The sequence below is a fragment of the Aptenodytes patagonicus genome, chromosome 1, assembly GCF_965638725.1.
Source record: "Aptenodytes patagonicus chromosome 1, bAptPat1.pri.cur, whole genome shotgun sequence".
Taxonomy (NCBI): domain Eukaryota; kingdom Metazoa; phylum Chordata; class Aves; order Sphenisciformes; family Spheniscidae; genus Aptenodytes; species Aptenodytes patagonicus.
This window is the reverse complement of record NC_134949.1, coordinates 114836629-114856706: the sequence shown is the minus strand read 5'-3', so window position 1 is coordinate 114856706 and position 20078 is coordinate 114836629. Positions and strand designations below refer to the sequence as shown.

The 20078-nt window shown below is 37.5% G+C and overlaps 1 protein-coding gene across 5 annotated transcripts in view; it reads right to left on the bottom strand.

The window, feature by feature from the left end:
- The window catches only part of USP25 (ubiquitin specific peptidase 25), a 96257-nt gene that overhangs the window by 9816 nt on the left and 66363 nt on the right, over positions 1-20078 (bottom strand). For 3 of the 5 annotated variants that reach the window (XM_076352197.1, XM_076352223.1, XM_076352231.1), the window contains 10 exons: positions 19507-19634; positions 18642-18737; positions 18185-18346; positions 16169-16377; positions 15378-15448; positions 11416-11644; positions 9897-10094; positions 8297-8436; positions 5428-5541; positions 3459-3554 (listed from right to left, as the gene is read on the bottom strand). In XM_076352197.1, the coding sequence (XP_076208312.1) occupies positions 3459-3554; positions 5428-5541; positions 8297-8436; positions 9897-10094; positions 11416-11644; positions 15378-15448; positions 16169-16377; positions 18185-18346; positions 18642-18737; positions 19507-19634 (1443 nt within the window). The remainder of the gene's footprint in view (positions 1-3458; positions 3555-5427; positions 5542-8296; positions 8437-9896; positions 10095-11415; positions 11645-15377; positions 15449-16168; positions 16378-18184; positions 18347-18641; positions 18738-19506; positions 19635-20078) is intronic. The other 2 variants (XM_076352206.1, XM_076352215.1) reach the window with 2 other exon arrangements.

Genomic DNA, 20078 nt, shown 5'->3' with positions numbered 1-20078 from the left:
CAAAATTATTTTTTAACAATTCCACACTCCACCCTTCTAAAAAGTCTGAACTACATTTAAAAAAAAAAAAAAACAAACAAACAAAAAAACCCACACAACAGACCAACCAACCAGACAGACAGTAAAGTTGTTCCTGTCTCTCCCCAGCTAAGCTTGCCAAAATCCCAGGCAGACCTTTACTTCAAAAGCAGTCCCAATCCTGTGCTACATCTCCCTGGGAGAAGGTTTATCCAATCCCTAGAGAGACGTCTTTAAGCATTTGCAGTCCAAAAGCAGTGTAAGATTTCAGACACTTAAAAGAATCTTCTAAAATCTCATAAGGTAAAAAAGGTACCTTTAATACATGGTTAAAATGCAAATACATGAATAAAACAAGTTCTACAGAAAGTTTAATAAACACGTATGATTTTGGAAACACTAAGTGAGAATGGAAAATGTCTTCCAACAAAAATCAAATTGTAGGATTTCTAAAGAAAATAATACTTCGATATGAATAGTATTAGTCTCCTACAGGGCAGGACGGAGTCCTCGCTGAATATTTTAGATCGACTTTAGAGGTCATCAGAAGTGTTTACTTTTCCAGCTTTGCAAGCACATTAGATTTTTAATGAACATCATCTGTTACGTTCATTAGATTTTATTCACTGGAACTATACAGCATGAACAAGAGCAACAACAAGAAAAATAATTAGAAGAATGGTGACAAATGTTAATATGTTCCATAATTTATCTCTCAAAATAGGGAGGTGATCAGATTGTTTGCTAACACTAAATGTAGACTTGAAACAAATGACTTAACACAGTAGCTTCACACACTAGCCAAGTTTCAATACAACATACACACAAAATAAAGCTCCAAAGCAGGCAGAAAAATATCCTGTCCAATATTTCAAATTCCTTCATGTTGAAATACCTGGCAGTAGCAGGTAACTTCTTGACGTTTAACTATCAGAAATTTGGGCTCCCATCCTCTACTAACACACATTTTGTTTCAGGACTAAACACATGGGTAGGATACTATTTATACAGGTTTAAACACACAGCGTGTGGAGAACTTGAAAACTTAGGAGAACGTTCTGCATCAATATTTTTAAGTACTAATCATATGCATTATCATTAAAAAGGAAGTTCGGGAGAACTGATTATAAATATCAAAAGCCACAGAGTTTCTGTTCTTACATCAGAAGAAGTTCTACCATTAGAAAACCAACATGGATAACTATGCAATTAAACCCTGTTTATTGGGGTAGGCCAGAAACAAAAAGCAATTGCTAGCAGACATTTAATTTTTCAGAGAATTACTTAGAAGTAGGAAAAACTGCCACACAAATCCTATATTTTTATATACATATTTAAACAAAATAAAATGGTATACTACAGATTCAGAAATCCTATGTACAATGAAAAAATATAACAGTATTTCTTTACACAATACAGGAAAAAGGGATGGTAAAGAAAGTATTATATGTTTTCATTTTCTCACTGAGAATGTTATATAAAGATCTTAAGGCAAACATTCTACAAGGAACTGTCTATAAAGTCTAAAGGAGGATGATTGGAAGAGGTCACTGATGGAAGAAATATCTTAATGGGTTTGTATTAGTCACGTCTCAAGCCTGAGATCTAAAGGGGGAGTGAAACCTTGGCAGTAACAATGACCCACGTCAAATGGGTTTTACCTGGGTTACACTAAAACAAAGACATCATAGAAAAAACCCAACACTTTTCTGTAAACACTCATTTTATAAAAAAAACACATGAAGAAACCCAGAATACAACAGTATTAAAAAATACCATAGAAGCTTTTACAGCGAGTTTATGGAGTAATGTTAGATTTCATCTGATACGTTTCAAAATACAAAATTTTGTTACTAAGTAGGACCACTTCATCTGCGTACATTCATACTAATGTATTCTTCAAAAATGAAGCATGTTCCACCTCTTCTAAGTTATTGCAAACATGATTCAGCTGAAAATGAGTAAGGAAACTTTTCTACTCTCCAACAATTTAGTGTCAGAACATTTTCTCACTCAGAGACAAATTCTGTCCCCTGTGAAGTGAAAATGTTTAAGCATTCAAAATTAAAGACCGAAAAACATTTCAACTGAGCATTGTTTTGATAATTCTGAAGCACTAAATATAATTTTATTTTGAACTGCATTTCTGTTTTAAAATTATCAAAACACCCTTCATATTCAAAAAATAATTTGGTGTAATTAAACTTTCTGGTAAAGAGTTTGATTTGATCAAATGAGGATTTTTTTTCCATAAAAAAGTAAAAGATTGACATCTTTTCATTAAGTAATAAATTTGGGGGGGGGGGGGGGGGGGGGACAAACAAACAAACCACCACCAGCACTGAATCCCAAACAAAACTTATTTCACTGAACAGAGGCTATGGCAGGTGTCTCTCCATTCCCTGAGGGCAGGCACGGTTACCAGAGACAGCCCTGCAAACAACTGTTATGGTCATAACACTTCTTTAAGTATCCATTACAAAAACCCACACAAACAGACAAACAAACAAACCCATGAGATTTCAATTTCCTTACCAAGGGGTTAAGAGAATTTTTTGTTGTTGGGGGGGTGGGGGGGTGGGTGGGGGTGTTTGGTTGGTTGTTGTTTGTTTGGGGTTTTTTGTTTCTTTTGGTTTTTACAATGTCTTCTAGTGCAACTATACCAGAACAAATAAGAAGAAAACAGACTGGTACTCAATGACAAGCAAGAAAGTTTTTCCCCCCTCCAAATCACATTTGAGAGGATTTTACATCATGTCAACGTAATTCCCTTTCTAATACCCTGAAAATTCAAAAGATCATAAACTAAAAATTCTGCTCAGAAGTTTCTGTATTTAAGAAGACTAACATATTTTTAAGTCTGGTATCATCGCGAAGAGTAATAACCACAAAAAGCCTAATGTCTAATTCCATAACACTGCATAAATAAATTGTATTGACATCCATGCAGTTACACAAAAGAAAGTAATTTAGATTTACTAAAAATCTTTTAAGGATTACAAAACAAGAACATCTCTTTGAAATAAACAACAAATGACTGAACACTAATGTCCCCGGGTGAAAAAACTGATGTCCCAAACAGTCTGGCTAAGGCATGGTTTTTGTTACTAACAGGGGAAAAACACTAACATATTTTTATTGATTACACATCTAGGTTTCATGTTACTTGCTATTATTAGAAAGGTTTCATGTTACTTTCTATTATTAGAAAGGTAAAATGCAGAAAGGTATAAAAGCTATCGCTATCAAGGCAGTGTACTGCTGAATCAACAGGGAAATAGCTGTCTTTTTCAAGGGAGAAATACCTAAATGGAAGACTGATATCATAGAAGAGTACGTATAAACACTGGAACAGTCTTAATATGCGTCAAAGGGTGGAGGGAGAGGGCATATCTAACAAGAAAAGTCAGAGGAGAAAAAGTTGAAAATGTTAGTTGTACCTTAAAGAACCCTGCTTCTGGCCCACACCTGTCATAAACATTCCTGGCTTTACCTATAGCCATGATAATACCTTGCATGTTCGGGGTCAGCATGACCTGCCACAAGGGATTTAAGGCAAAAGTTTTGAATAATTAATATTTTAATGACCAAATTCAATATGCTTTTAGTCTCATGCAAGATAAAAAGCAACTTAATGCATGCATACATTGAAATGGCACATTTCAATACAGATCTGGTGTGCATATTCTGCAAGTCAGTCATGGCATGTGTATATATTTTTACTGTAACAACATACGATTAAAGGAAGCTTACAAAAAAATTGAAGAACTGTGTCAAATACAATTTAAGAAGTTACACGGTCAAAACTTCCCAGGAAAGGAACATGCATCGTTCAGCATTAGTATCCATCAGAAACTGCATACTGAATGAGTGCCACCCATGGCTACCAAATGATAAAAAAAGCTTCAAGTAGAAAAATCACCCAATCACACTTTATATTTACTGTACTAAAAACATAGTAAACTACACTGCCTGTATTTTATGTGTATTTCAACATCAAAATAAGGAACCCATTGCTGCAAATGCAATTGGTCCCTGAAGCATTTGTAGACAAATTCTTAAAAAAATCAAACACAAAACATTTAACAAACACAAAGCCAAACATAAGACACACATCTCACAGCTATTCACATTAGTTATATACAAACAATTTGATACATCTAGGTTACTCAGAAAGGCCTTTCCCGTTTGTTATCTGTGAGCAAAGAAAAACACTCCCTTTCTCCCTGCCTAAGGTATAGCTGGCAGAGCAACTGGCACAGCAATAAAAGATGAAGAACCCTAAACTCTCCAGAATAGTTTCCCCACACATAAGAACATTAAAAAAAGTGAATACACTTACAAAAGGAACAGGGAAATCGGAAAGAAACTTATCATCCTCTAGAAAGACAATAGCATGAGGACAACAGTGAAAAAAAGAAAAAACCCAAAAAAGCAGGTCATTAGGGAAGGCTAAATCCTCATGTCTTTAAAGGTGGAGACTACACATCTGTAAGAAGCCATACTCAGTGTGATGATGTCAATTAAATCACTTTAATCCCCATCCTGTACTCCCAGTTACAACTGATCACAATTACAGGGCAGAATGACCTGAAATATCCATTTACCTAGGGAAGCAAAAGCTCCCCGTAACCCACCAAGAACACATGCTCAGACACCTGAGAATATGGGCTGCAACAACACTATCCCCAACCAAAACAAACATGGAGCAAGCAGTGTCAAGGCAGGACAGTTTGATGACCTGGCAGTGTTGCTTTCTGCTGTTAAAATAGGGCAGCAGAAAGTAATGTGTCTCAGGATAACACAGGCCTCTCATCTGTTCCTCAAGTAGTACCAGCTACACGCACCACCCTGGGTCTGAATTGGGAAAAAAAGAATTTTTCTTTTTTTTTTTCCCCCTTAAGCTTTGGAAGAGGTCAGCTCCACCAGCCATATCAATTTCAGGTTATTTCCATAGATAATTTAATCCTTGAAGTCTGAAAAGCTTAACCTTGGCAAATAAGGGACCGGACTTGAACATTAGCTTTATGGAACTGACAAGAAAGCACAGACATTAAGAACATCACTCACTATCCTGTCACTTTTTAAATAATGTAGTAGTCCGCAGTCTATCACCAGCATTTCAAAGGCTATCTGGCCTAACACAAACATTCAACTTCAACAGCTAAAAAGACAAATATACCTCCAGTGTAAATGGTACCATGCAAAGCGTGCCCAATTAGAGTAGCTAGTGCTTTCCTTTCATATTACATTACAAATTAAGACATTGTTAAGGTTACAAATCGCTAAGCATTTAGTTTTGCAGAAATCTGTTAGGTGTCACAATGTGCAAACATGCCAAAAATTCTCATCAGGCAGCACAAGAAAGCACCGAGGAGGAGCGGTGCACACAATTGCAATCAAATGTACCTCATCGTCATAACCCCCCTCCTCTGACTCAATCACAAAAGTCCCTACATCAGGAATCGCCACCTCTACAACTCGCTGGTTAGGAGCTGGTTGAGCTGGGGCATTATCAGAGCTCTGCAGAAGAAAATCATTATCAGTATGTGTGGGGGGAAATAAAAAAAAAAAAAAAAAAATCAGAAAAAAAAGATAAAATTAGAGACACAAACTGACAGGCTGATCAAGTAAAGTGATGTGCACTGCTGAAGTTCTGAAAAAAATTATAAATATCACTTATATTCTCTAATTACTTACAGTTTCTTAATTTTTTAAGCAGTACATTTTAAAATTAAGCCATCATTATTAAAAAGATTTCATTTGTCCTTTATTCACTAATTATATCTTTACAGGTTAGTATGCCAGTATTGCAACTCTAACATCCGTTACAAATTTAAGGCAGTTCTTAAAGGATGAGTCTACGAAGCACCACTTCTTTTCATACATTCCACAAAAAAATTGCTAAATATAACTGAAGTATCTGACGAATTCATACTAAGGGATGGCAATAAGCCAAAGGCTAACATTTCCTGATCCTCTGGGAAAAAAATACAAAAAAGTCTCTAGCAATTAAGATATTTGAAAGAATATTTAAAGGTGCATTACATTCGACAGGTTTATTTTTTTAGAAAAGTAATTAGACAGAAAATCAGGGGAAGATTATGTTAGTCACTGAAATTCTTGCTATGTTAAAGTAAGTTTTAAACAACAACAGAGACAAGTCTCAGCTCCTGCAGTCCACCATTGTATAACAGCCAGTTTACAACATTTGCAGAACTTAAATCTTGACTCCAATCTAAGCAGAGTGCCATGCTACTTGTTCTTCAACTATTACAATAGTCTCATTTTTTTAACAAAGATTCCAGAAACACACATAGTATCTACTTACACCCAGCACTGTATAAATACAAAGGAAGACTGTGCAGAGGGTATAAAAAAGGACAAAAGGGCAAAAAATGTACACAAATGATCATGTGGTGACTAACCTACAGTCCTGTTCGTTACATGTTCTGATGTTGGCTTTCCTTCTTTTAAAACGGACAAACAAAAAGTGGAGGAACGGAATATATGCCTGCATGTCAGAATGCATATGGAAGTAGAATAATTAAAAAGCATGCTGACACACTGAGAAGGAAGCACAATTCCGCCTGAGTTAAATTTGGGTATACAGAGAGCAGCTTTTCAACTTTAACAGGGTACCTTCAGATTACCTAGAAATTGGCTTTAGATTCTAACAGCTGAAATACATTTGTTTCTAAATAAAAGAGTTCGCATGGTTTGGGGATTTTTGTTTCTATTTTTAAAGAGCCATCCACCTTGTTGCAGAACAATGCAGTGAAAATACTGGAACAAGACGACCTGCATCTGCCTCATTAAGCCTATCACAATGTTCCCCATGTGGTTCCTCAACCACAGTCTTGTAAAGTCCTAAGGCTCATCACTGTGCAAAGTGTCATTAGCCTAAACTAAAACACCTGGATCCATGGAATCAAGTCTGTAAGATTCTTCCACATCCCACCAGGATGGATGCCCACAGACCCTAGGAGGAGGACAGCATCACACAAGACATTTTATCATGGGTTTGGTATCTTCACAGCTACCCCTTTAGCTGGAGGTAACTCATATTAAACAGGCTCCCTCTAAGCTGTTCTGTGTTCTGAGAACTCAAAAAAAGTCAGATATGCAGTAGCCTAACACGTTAGTGGTAGAGCATCTTTTCATCCAGGGTTAGATTAGATTCCCTGTTGGCTTGATTTCAGTTTAGCAGAGAAAGCGTGCTTCTCTGCTCTCCTGACACCACAGGAGAGAGGGATGGAAAACACGTCAGGTGTAAGACTCAACAAGTTGTCACATCATTTTCAAAGGCTTTAAGAGGACTTTCCCATTGGCCCCAAAGATATCTGGGGCTAGACTGCTTTTGTTTAATGAGGATTCATACCTGAACTTAGGAAGCATGCTTCAATTTTTGCACAGATCTAAACTGTTCATATCTCTAGTGGTTACTAGGGGTGCCTAAGGAAACTATACTGTACATTTCGTATGTTTTATCCTTATGGATACAGTTCCAAGACAGATGTATGTATTGCTTTAAAGGCACTTGCTTTTGTGGCAAATACATCGGTCATTTATCTATATATTTATATGGAAGCAAAAAAAAAATTGCTGAAAGAAAAAACTGTTAAATATTAGTTTCATTAATAACTCATGAAGTAGTTAACTTCCAATTCCTCTTAGTATTTGTCATACGAAGTGAAAACAGAATCACCCAACACTAATTCTTGTAAATATTTTAAGTTAATATATGCATCTGATGAATCACAAAAAATAATTTTCACCAAGTTGTGAATTTGCATTAAAGCTACAGAATACTGTTGAAAAAAACCCTTATGTTTGAATGCTACTTTAACTTCCATAGGTCTTTCAAGGGACCTCAATTATAAACTTATATTTCTCAGATAAAAACTTGAATGTTTGTATCAGTATTTTTCAAGTCTTGTACATAGAATGTCAGTGTTTACTCCTCAAAAATAAATGGAACCATCTAACATTTTGAAAAGATGGTGGGCACAAACACGACTGTCATTTCAATAATATGCTGTATTCTCGACAAGTACTTTAATCACATAGAGGACATCTGTCTTAGTATTTTTCTTCTACTACACCCATTACTGTAGTACACACTTTCTGGATGGACTGTACTGTTGACAGTCCCTGAAGAAATAGCAATTTTCAGTTCAAAGTTTCCACACACACCCACCCTTTTATCAGCTATTATATTGTTTCCACTTGCAAAATAAAAGCAAAAGAAGTATTTCAAGCTTCAAAATATCCTCACCGTATCCATTATAGCTTCTGGACCTCTATCTTCTTGTTCAGCTAAAGCTTTATTGATTGCTTGTACAGAATCTTCTTTTAAGTGCTTTGAAAGATCAGTTCTTGATGGCTGCTCTAAATATTCTGGTTCTCCTGCTTGAACTTAGTGACAGAAATAAAATAACAATTTTGCGTGTTAATATAAGCATGAATTCTGAATAGATAAGGTAACCCACACAGAAAATGCAGGGTAGGTCACACCATTCACAAACACAACTTTACGCCAGTCTGCATCTCGGGTCATTTTGAACACTTTCATACAAATGGACCCATGATTTTATATTAGGAACAACAGACGTGTCCTGTCTATAGGCCCATTAAGGCTCTTGAGTGAGGGGTGTTCATCAATCATATGGGGGATGACCGAGAACAAAGATGAGATTCTACTTGGACTTTCTGTGGCATACAGACCCAATATATGGAATGACCTACAGCCACTTGAGTGCCAGATGTATTTTTACTTCGCAAAATAATCAACACAGTATATTCTTCTGACTTAAGGGAAATCTCAGTCTCCCCCACTTGAGGGCAATAAAATTGATTAGCATAGTGTCTTATATTCCTTACATGATGAAAGCAAATTTTGGCAGACATAAAACATTCATTTAGTACTTTCCATTACTAACAAAAGAACTAAAACCAGTCCTAAAGCGTTTGTGAAGTCAAAACATACAGAAGATGAAGTCACTCTCCACAGAGATTGCAAAAAGAGAAATGTCATTAAATCACTGCACTTTTTACATTCCGTTTGTAGTCATAGATAGTTATGAGAAATATATGCTCAGTCTTAATGACTCAAAGACAACAATGAGAACATCTGGACAGCAGTCTCACTACACAAATCCATCATGTCATCTTTCACATAATGTACATACAGCCTTCTGCAAAGGAGCAAAAGGTTGATGCAACCTAAAACCTGACAGGTTTTTCTCTGTCAAAGCAGGCATATGTTTTATAGTCAGACTGCCAGTGGTCCTTATTAGCTAAGTTCCTAACAGCATTGGCCTCACTGTTGCTGTTCAGAGCTTTTTCCACAATTTTAACACCCTCATTTTTACATAATAATTTCTTAAGTGGGCCCTACTATTGCTAACTCTATTCAATACATCACACCAAATAAATTGTTCTTCTTTTCAGATTTAAATTCTGTCCTAATTTAAAATGAGAAGGTAGGTCTTCTACTCAATCATTCTGAACAGAAGACTATACATCACTTATGGACTAATAAATTCTCAAAACAGACCGGTGAGACTTGTTAATAATTACGTATCTTAAAAGGCCAAAGTTTCTATGGAAAAAAAAATAGTTTAGTGGAAGCTAAGCACAACTGGGAGGGAAAAGGCAGAAGAACCAACAAATAATTTTTTTCTTTAAATAAAAAATAAAATGCAAAAAACCCAACAGACTAAACTTCAAGTGCAGTTACCTTGGCCAAGTAAATAGTTATAATTCAAGATTACACAAATTAACTTTCTCTTCCTTTCTTAAGCTGCAAAACAATATATACAAAACCCAGTGATTTTTGGTTCTACTCCTTTTACAAACAGGTAGAAGAAGCTAACCTGGAGCAGGTGAAGGTGCTGGTGCCCTGGGTATCTGAGATAACAACTTCTCCTGCTGTGCTTTCTGAGCGAGTTCTGCATCCCATTCTTCTAGTTCTTTTTCAAAACGTTTATTGTCTTCCTTGACGTAATCCCTTAGATCAGAAGGCAGCGTGTCCATTCCAACAAGGATCTGTCCCGTTTCTTTGTTAAACTCCTCTGCGGTAACATGAAATATAAATTTCAGGAAAAGAAAGAATAGGGGAAAAGAAAGTATGTTCAACAAATTTCCTCAAGTGAATTACTGGAAACATACAGTACAGCACCAAACCCCCAAAGTATATTACTTTTGACTGGTTTTATTATCTGTCGGGCACTCCTCTGCTACTGAGACGCATCGCTACTGCTCTTGTGATCTTTGGGTTATACGTTCTTGGGCACCATCAGATCATTGCCATTTTGAAAGATGAGCCTTTCGGGCCATGAGCACCCTATGATTGCGAACATTCAGAAAAAGTCACAGAAAAACACCATAGCTCGATTGCATTACTGCCACATGGAGTTGGATACAACTCAACTTCCCAGCAGAAAAGGGGAAGGAGAGTGGGCCTACAGTGATTTGGAAAGTCAACTGATAAGAACACCAGCTACATGAAGTAAACTTCCTTTTTGCTTCGAGAATGGTCTCTGCAAGACTGCATTGATCCTGGGGGATCAATCAGCTGTAATTGTCCCCCAGCAACCACCCTACGGGGCCTATAAACCCTATGGCTGCAAGTCCACTACTAATCTGGCAGTCTAGAAATGTCAAGGTTAATATCAGTTCTCACTTAAAAACTGAACAAATGCACACTCTAGCTTTCTGCCCTATGAAAAGACAGGATCGTGAAAATTTTCCACCACCTGTTACTGAATCTCTGACCATTTTCAGTCAGCTCCCTAGCCTCCATTATCAGGCCCCACAAAACTCATACTAAGGGATCTTTGCCCTTTCTCCAAACACTTCCATACAAGCCTTATACTACTACATGACCTGAAAAAAATTTCCCAATCCATGCATTACTTTGGTTTAATGTGTGGTTGGTAGAGCTAAATTATTCACATTTCAGTATACTGCATAAAGCTTCACATTTCCATGGTCCAGTAATGTTCAGAGTTCTGAAGCTTATGAAAAGCCACGTGAGGATTTTAACGTCAAGAGGGTCATTTCTGTGTTTCCATATTTCTAATTTTCAGTGAGATAACATCTCCAAAATTCTGAACACATGATCACTTGGCTAAAATGTTTACAAATTAGCAAACTTAGTTTATTTTGCTCTCTTAATAATGCTGAAACACTGGCATTATCTTTATTAATCTAAAAGTTGAAGAGCAATTGTTCTACCCACAAAAACAATCTGACTAACAGTTATGAGCATAAACAGAACTTTCAATAATTATTAAAACCATTTCAAAAATCTGGAAATCCATCTGAAATATTTATAAAGCGAGCTTCTATTTCAGCTATTCTATCATGCAGAAAACATATCCATAACATTACCTTGTATCAAGTATTGTTCCTTATCATTGATATACATTAAACAATATGCACTGGCATTCCTGTAACCACCAAAAGAGTCCCGTTCCAACTCTTCCCAAGTTGACTTTGTCACAGAAATATCATTGTATTTCATCCATCTGTTCTGGTGGTGGTCATAAATATATGCCCAGTAGTGTCCTGCATTAGCTTGACCTTCATGAACTAGCACAGCATGCAACCTATAAGGAACCTTAAAAAAAAAAAACAAAACAAAAACACAGAACAAAAAAACCCAAAATGTCAAACTCTTTGCCAGCATTTAGTTTCTACTACCTGCCAGCAATAATAGCTACATTAAATAAAAGTAACTAAAAAAAAAAAAAAAAGGTTAAACAGGATCAAAACATGACACAGAGGAAAAACAAAGAGGTAAAACTAGCAACCCACTAAGCAAAAGGACTTTGAACTATTTGAACTATTTTACTTACCACTACTAGTCACAAGTGATCTTAAAAACATTAGTGAGTCTATAGCATAAATGTCTACTCTGCTGTCTTTACTTCCAGGCATCCTCTTTTCTTAATTCCTTAATATGCCTACTTTCCTTGTATCTACAAAAAACCCTCAAATATGTCAACCCTGAGTGTCTATGATTTGCTCCAGTTCTGACCTGGTAAACTTGTCCTGAAGTCTGGAAAGGCATATGCAAATTCAAGGTAATAAACTCTGTGTTTTCTATGGGCCAGTAAGAGAGTTTATTTAAAGGAACATCTGGGAGTTGAAGACTTCCATTACCCAAAGGTAAAATTCTTACAGTAGAATAGGAATACAACCATGTTCTTGTATTTTGAATGCACTGCTAAGAAAAGGATGGAACACATTAAGAGGTCCTCTCCTCCTCCTGAGGCAGAGAAGGAAGGTATCAGTTTCTAGGATCAATGTAAAAAGTATCCCAGGTTACATGTCTTCACCCACAAGTAAGAAGAATGGGAAACTTAGTTTCTACGTAAGTAGTTGGAAATCTGAAGGAGAGAGAAGCAGAATGAATGAGTGCTTCCTTATTTACAAGTCTTTTAAAAGCATCTTGGTGATTGGCTCATTTTAACCTGCTGAAACAGCACATGCAACATAAAAAGGAAAACTGATCTTCCCTGCTATGCACAGTATGCCTGAATGACAGCAGCTTAGCTAGGATGAAAAAAAATGAAGCCATCTTTTACTGGTGTTACAGTCTGGACTGTAGATAAATGGTCTATTTAACATAAGGTGTACTAAATATTTGCTGCAAATATCATTTGAGCACCACAATAATTAGTAACCATAAATACATATGTAACTATGACTTGAGAAACTCCTTGAAGTTATTTTTAACCTGATCGCTCTCTTCCAGGCTATATGCAAGTGCTGGAGATTTTGCAACCCCCCTTGAACTGCAAAGCTGGCTGACTGCACAGCAGCTGGAATCAAACAGACTGTGATGACAGAGACCAAACCACACTGTAAATCTCCCAAACACAAGACGTATACACAGAAGAAATCCTAGCAAGTCTTTAAATCTGAATGCTCTGGGGTTTTTAACATCTGTTATCAAACCAGTGTGAAAGCCTTCTTAAAATTATTGCAAGCCCATGTGTATGCACTTAACATATGCAGATCCTGATTTAAAAAAAAAAAGTGAAGTCACTTTAGACTTTGACAATAAAATTTCCTCACCTTAAAAATAGGGCATTAATTATAGGGCATTAAAATCCCAGGTGAATTTGAATCGTTTTACTTAAAACCACGCTAACTGGGTCAGCTTGAGGGCCGCTACCCTTTGCTCCAGCTCTGGAGGACCAGCTGTCAGTCCTCCATGCTGAGCTTCCAGGAAGGTTCCGCACAGAGGTCTGTGACTGGGGGACAGGCAAGTTCAGTGCCGACAGGCGTCTCCTGCGATAAGCCATTATATATCAACAGCAATTAATGATACAGGGCAACACAAGTAGTAAATAGTTGGCATTAAGCTTCTTAGCTTACACTTATTACTCATGAAACAGAAATAGAGCTTCACCACCCTCGTCACATATAGCTACAGAACAGATATATCAAAGCTGATATATCAAAGATTAATTCCCACAGGAAAAACAGGTGTGCCTCATTTCCTCACAGCAAGTTCATGGAAGGAGGGAAATACTCAAATAAGCAGCTGATGAAATCTGTTCATTCAGGACGACAAGACAAAATAAGAATTTCGGGAATATATTTCATATGACAATTTGACAAGGGTTTTTACAGACAACTGTAGTTTCCTTAGAATCAAAGGGGACACAAGGAGAAGATTAAGAGCTTCTTAAATAGTTCATACAAACACTAGGAAGTATCCTGCAAATATAATACGTTTTCCTTAAAAAGTCTAGATTTATGTGCCCAGACCTTATTGACTCACAAGAGAAAAGCTTTCAGTCCTACAATTGTATCATTCAGAGGAAAAGATCAATACTGTGAGACTGCTCCCAGAGAATGGGGCAATACTAAGCTATGCAATCGCCCACATGCAGAGGCAGGCAGGGGGAAAGTAGACAGCTATATGCACCTGCCTCCTTCCTGTTGCACCAAAACACCCACAGGGACAAAACCAGCTGAGCTACAGAAGGGCACCCTTCACTTCCAGCTTGTGTTTTCAGATGGGTTCAGTACGTGCTTGTTCCCTAACAATCACTTAACACACACCACTACTTTCAGGCATGGCACAGGAACCCCCTCTACAAATCTATATACCATCTTCATCCTCCTCCATTTCTGGAATTGTTTCAAAACGAAAACAAACAAAAAAAAAATCTAGTCTACGTTATACAAATCTGCACTAGGACAAAGTGTTTTACTAAGTAATCTCCTTTTTCCATTGTAATGATTGCTGACCAATATCTTCGCCACCCAGAGGTATTTCCTCCTATAACACCTAAGCCAACACAGATAGGATATTTGGATGCGAGATCACCAAATTACTTCATTTTACTGCTAGATGACATGTAGCCTGTAGCCTTCCTGTTATAACACAAGTATTAAGGAAAAAAAAATGCCTGCCAGTAGCAAGCTTAAAGAAAGCCATCTAGGCAAGTCTGCCTGAAATCCTTAATATCAGAGTTCAGCTGCCAGGAACTATTACAAGCCACGTACAAAATGAAAACGTACCTCAAGGAAAACTGTAAGCTGAACAGATCTTACTTGGAAGGCAAATAGTTCTTTTTACTAACAGAAAGTAACAGAGGAAGTAATCCTTAACCTTAAAACCTGTCAAAGTGAGCGAACAAGAGTATGTGAACGTAAGAAATACCAGAGGAGCCACAACTCTGTAGTAAAGCATTCTAAAAATGCTGTTCAGATTACACAGCATAAGAATCTCCCTAAAAGGCAGCTTAGACTAATAGTCAAGGCTGTGACTGATACTAAATCTAGACAGTTTTAAAAAACCCAGCAAAAAGCAAAACAACGATAACAACAAAACCCACAGGCATTAACAACTGCAAATTAAAATCAGGAGCCTTGAATTCCCAAGTGTTAGTATGGAAGTTGCAATACACAATGGCAATAAGCATCAAAGTATAAAAATAATAGTTTCTTGTGTCTAATGCTTTGCCACCTTAAAGCTGTAAGATTACCTAGCAATATAGTCAAATTGGCAATATGGAGAAAATTTTATTGTGTTATACAAAAACTGAAGTTCTGCATTCAAGTCAAAAAAGTGGATCAGAGATAGAACATATTTGGACTTTTCATCAAAGTTGCTTAAACTTAAGTATGTCACCTGTAAAATACTGTAACACTGTCTTTCATCTAACTGCATAATTAAAAGGTTTGCAAAGCCCATTATGACTTTCCAATGAAATTTCTCAAACCACTTTATATAATTGTTGTATACTTGCTCTATTTTCAAGCATCTAAGAACTTCAATAAAAGTGACAAAAAGGATCTATTTTGAGTTCTCATGCAGAAGTTGTACTTACTTGGACCATTGTTTTGTCAGAGTACATCAATTCAATTGTCCGATGTATTCTAGATATACTTTCTTGTAAATCTAAAAGAAAAGTTAAAAAAGAAGCTCTCTTCCATGAGGCCGCATAATTGCACGTGGCTACATCTTTATTTTATCTCATTAAAAGCCAAACAAGGCTATGTTTCACATTTGGTGCATCTGTTTATCTACCTACGTGCCAAACACTAAACCTTCTCAGATGATGAAGCAGAGAGAGTGATTCATTATACGCCGCTGCTTGTTTCCTAGAGCTCAATCAAGCCCACCCCTGCTGGAACAACTACTTCCCTTGTATCCCTTAGAGGAACAGAACAGACCGTAAGCTCCACCCACTCCAGAAAGCCTTTGCTCAGAAATTTGCTGAATTTTTCCTTATGGAAGGGGTCACTCTACCCTAAATCCCCCCGCAGAGCACCAAGTCACAGCATGGGCCCAGCCGCTATCACACTGACAGCTCAGACACGTCTGCAGAGACGTTCTTTGGCATGGATCCCACCTCTGTTTCACTCAACTCCCCTCAACACCACGCACACAGAAACCTGCGTTGAAACACCCATGTACGCTTCACTCAACGCCCAGCTTGCATCTTCAGTTTATATACCTCCACTCTACTACAATCTCTGACTTCCCTTCCTGCATGCTAGAGATAAGTTTGGAAGTGTGAAACAAGCAACTCAGCACACACATGGACATTAAGGTGATTTCCCCCACTTCCGCAAATCCTTTCCGACAGCAAATGCATTCTCCAGCTTGTGGCGTTACCTCTAGTGTCGTTCTCTACTTCAGTCCTCCAGCGATGTAAACAGCCTTCTAGGACAGACAACTCTTCCTCAGTGATGTGCCTTGGTGCCGGATGCATTGGCAGATCAGGAGGAATTCGTGATTGTGTGAATGGTTTATGTATTACTGATCTTTGTACGGGAGACGTGCTTGGAACATCTGAAGATGAAGGCCCCTGCTGCTCTATTGTGCTGCATTCATTCAAAACATGAAATACAAAAATTGAATCATCATGTATACAAACTAAGAGCTACACCATAAAAATAAACTTTTCATCTGAAAACAGAAGTTTTAAAGGTAATAATTTCCTACAGCGCAATCCAGGAAAGGTACCTACAGCATCAATATGGAATTACTATATAACTTCTGAAAACTTTCTGGTGTATTATATGTTAGCACAATAACAATTCTGGTTGTCATCACCAATGATAACGGAATTGGCTCAGTCAAGCCACAGTTCGCTTTACTTGAAATGCTATTCAAATACATTCAAATAACGTCATACGAGTAATCGCTGTGGTTTGAAACACTTACTGCCAAACTGCAGAGAGAAAAATTGCAGCAGCTTGTCTTATGGCCCACTGACCATAAAATCCAATAAAGACAAGTTCTGTGTTTAATAACTTCATGCCTTATGTCTAGCAGACTTTTTTTCCAATTGCCTACCTACACCTTAACTGAACAGCAACAGTGAAAGGACCTCTGATATTTATGGCGCTCTGGAAATTTAGCACCAAGCCCTCTAAACTTGTCCCAAACAATTCTTGTAACTCAAACAGCGAAGTGGCCAACTCGGGAGATTTCCACAAGAGCAGCAGAATATTAAAAATGAAAATCTGTTACAGATTTTTCTCCTCCCATCAAGACCACCTATATATAATCATACACATAAAGGAATCTGAAGTTCTAGCAGGCCATTGTTTTTTTACTTTGTGTGGCATCATGACACAACCTGAGGAACTTGGATTCTTCAGTAGTTTAAAAAGTTCTGAGAACATTAAGAGCTGACAGTGTCACTCCACATAACATGCTGTTGTGTTTTTACAGGCTGACAAAAAGTCATAATACTTACATTTTTACAAAACAAACTTCCTATATAGGACTTTGTTCAGAGTATACTACTTTTGATACTGCATTTCATGAAAACAATGCTATCTTAAAAGTTTGTCTTCTCTTATAATGCCAATAGAAATCATGATGATTGATATCAGGAAGACGTTTGAAATCTTTTAAGTAAATGAGTCTAAAAATCCTTTAACTTCTCTGAACTACAAAGTTAACCATCTTGACTGGACCAGAACCTAGAACCCTACTTTCCAATTGCAATATGAAAAGCTCTGTTATAAACCGTTAGTGTCCACCTAGCCAAACCCTATCCTAAGTTATACTCTACTTTATTAACTGTTTATAATAGTTACTACTATCTTCAATAATGAGAACATCAGGGAGATAAAGGTCCAATCATGTTGTTACTTTGGCTAGTCTGTATTTAAAAAGTCAGACTGTTAGGTTCCTGACAATCTCAGTCAGAAGTGTAAGCAGCAAAGCAGAAAAGGAGCTTAACTCCCAGGCAAATTAACAGGTAAATTGTACACCAGAAACCTTGAAGCTCCGCAGAACATACATGCTGCCCAAATTCAGATTCTTAGATAACACGTTTGGGAAGCAGTGACCTCACCAGATACTGTGTCTATTTGGAATTGTAGGTAGAATTGTGCTTTGTTTGAAAATGGTAATTCTCCACCTAAAGACATTTTTAGAAGTGCATGAGAGAAACCCAGATTATTAACATTTTGGTTTATTTATTTAAGTTTGTCGTGCTGAAAAATACTTCTAGGAAGAGAGCAGAAACTTTACGCTATACCCCTTAGGAGATGCCTAGTTGTATTAATCTGGTGAACGAAGCAGTTAAATGTCCTCCCCTCCCTCTCAGCAGCCAGGTTTGCACTGAGGAGATGACTGGCCTCTCACCTTGGGAGAGCAGGAAGCAGCCCTTACCTGGGCGATGTCTGGGCCGGCAGCGTGCCGCTGGCAGGGGCACTAGCACCCACGTCATCGACAGGAGACGTGCACACCGGCTTGCTGGAGGCGAACTCCAAGGCATACTGCAGGACATCTACCAAGGGGAATCGTTTAGGACCAGAACCATAGCTTAAATATCTGTTAACCATAAAACGTATTAATGCCATGACTCACACATTTTAAGAAAAAAAAAAAAAAAAGGATTTTTTTTCTGGTTGACTGCAATTAAGTAAAGCAAGCCTTTCTGATGCACGAAATGTGCTAGGAACTACCGCATTTATACACAGTTTCCAAGGAAAATGGTAAAAGAAAAGAGATACAGCAGGGAAATTTAGAGCAAATAACTACACACAAAGTGCATAGTTGAAAGGAGTTACTCTATGTAGCCCATATTACTACTTGCATTTACACTGGGAACAGTTATCTATAGTACCGTTCTAATCTCTGCTGTAAAACCGTGAGGTACTCTTTCAGTCTCTTGATTTCATCCCGTTTAATTCTTGTTATTTCTCTGTTTTTGTGCATATACCTGTAAAACATGAAAGTTAGAAAGAGATGTCAGCCCATAGTATTCCAACAATGAAACTGAGGTCTGTACCCATCAGCCATGCTGCTTAGTGCTAAGATAAACTAACCCTCTCTAGAGCCTTGTTTTACCTACAACACGTTGAGCAGTAAAACAGAACTGAGAAGAAAATGGTAACCCCATTAAGCCTCCCCTTAACAACTTTCAGAAGATGCTTTATCCCCAGTGTCAAAAGCTCTGTTCATACCATGGATGTGTCTTATAAATGTACACAAATGCATACTAGAAAGCTTCTAAATTATATGGTTTAAGTAGCAACCACGTAGCAATACTCCCGTTTCATTGCTTAGGCTCACAAATAACATTCAGCAGCTAACTGAAAGCCAAGTATTTCACCTCTACATATAAACAGCATGTACTGATGTTGAGAATCCTCTTCAATCCATGCAGTCTATCTGACTACTCACCCTCTTTCCCAAATGGACTCATAAACAGTGTGATTTTTTCAGAGTATTTTGCCTGTGTACACAACTACCTAGCAATAAATCAAAGACTGCAGTGTAAGCAGGTTTTGGCACAAAGCAGCAGTAGGTCTTAAATTGTTATGTATATTTTCTGAAACAGATGAAACCCATGAAAAATTTAACTTGTCCCGCGAGAACAGAAATTTACTGCGATTTAAACGAGTATAAGATGCACCAGCAACTTTACCAAACTCATGCGATTTAATTCTTATTCATACTAGGACTTTGCTGATAATATTATACTGTACCTGTCCAGATACAAAATTGGAGGAAATTCTAATTTGTTGTGTATCTTCTCTGGTCTCCCCAAAGCCTGATTAAACTCAAATCTTGATAGCTCAAAAGTTAAGACAGGAGGAAGCTCAGTGAACCAGTGCTGAACAAAAGAAAAACAGAAAACCCCACAATGAATGCTTTCCAGTAGCAGAACTTTGGTAATAATGTTACAATACCTGCAGACCGACATAGCTATGGGAGAAACCGGTTTTAGAGGGTGGATCGGCATAAGCTTTCCAAAGTTCCCATCTTTCACCTGCACTGTAAACACAGACCATTTGTCACCCATGCTGCATCAGAGCTTTTCAACTCATCTATTGCTATCTCCGTTAAAGCAGAGTAGGCGGGAAGGCTTCTTCCTTTCACATTTGTCTTGCTCGTACTAAAAGCAGCCCACGCTTGAACCTACCTGCCCTGCCAACTGTCCTGTTCTCCTTTACCTCTCGAAGGTCACTAAAGGGTTGTTTATACTGTATCAAGTGCTCTTCCCACTAGCTGCCTCAGACTCAAGTTTCTGACCCTTTCATTCACCTGGTATCACTCA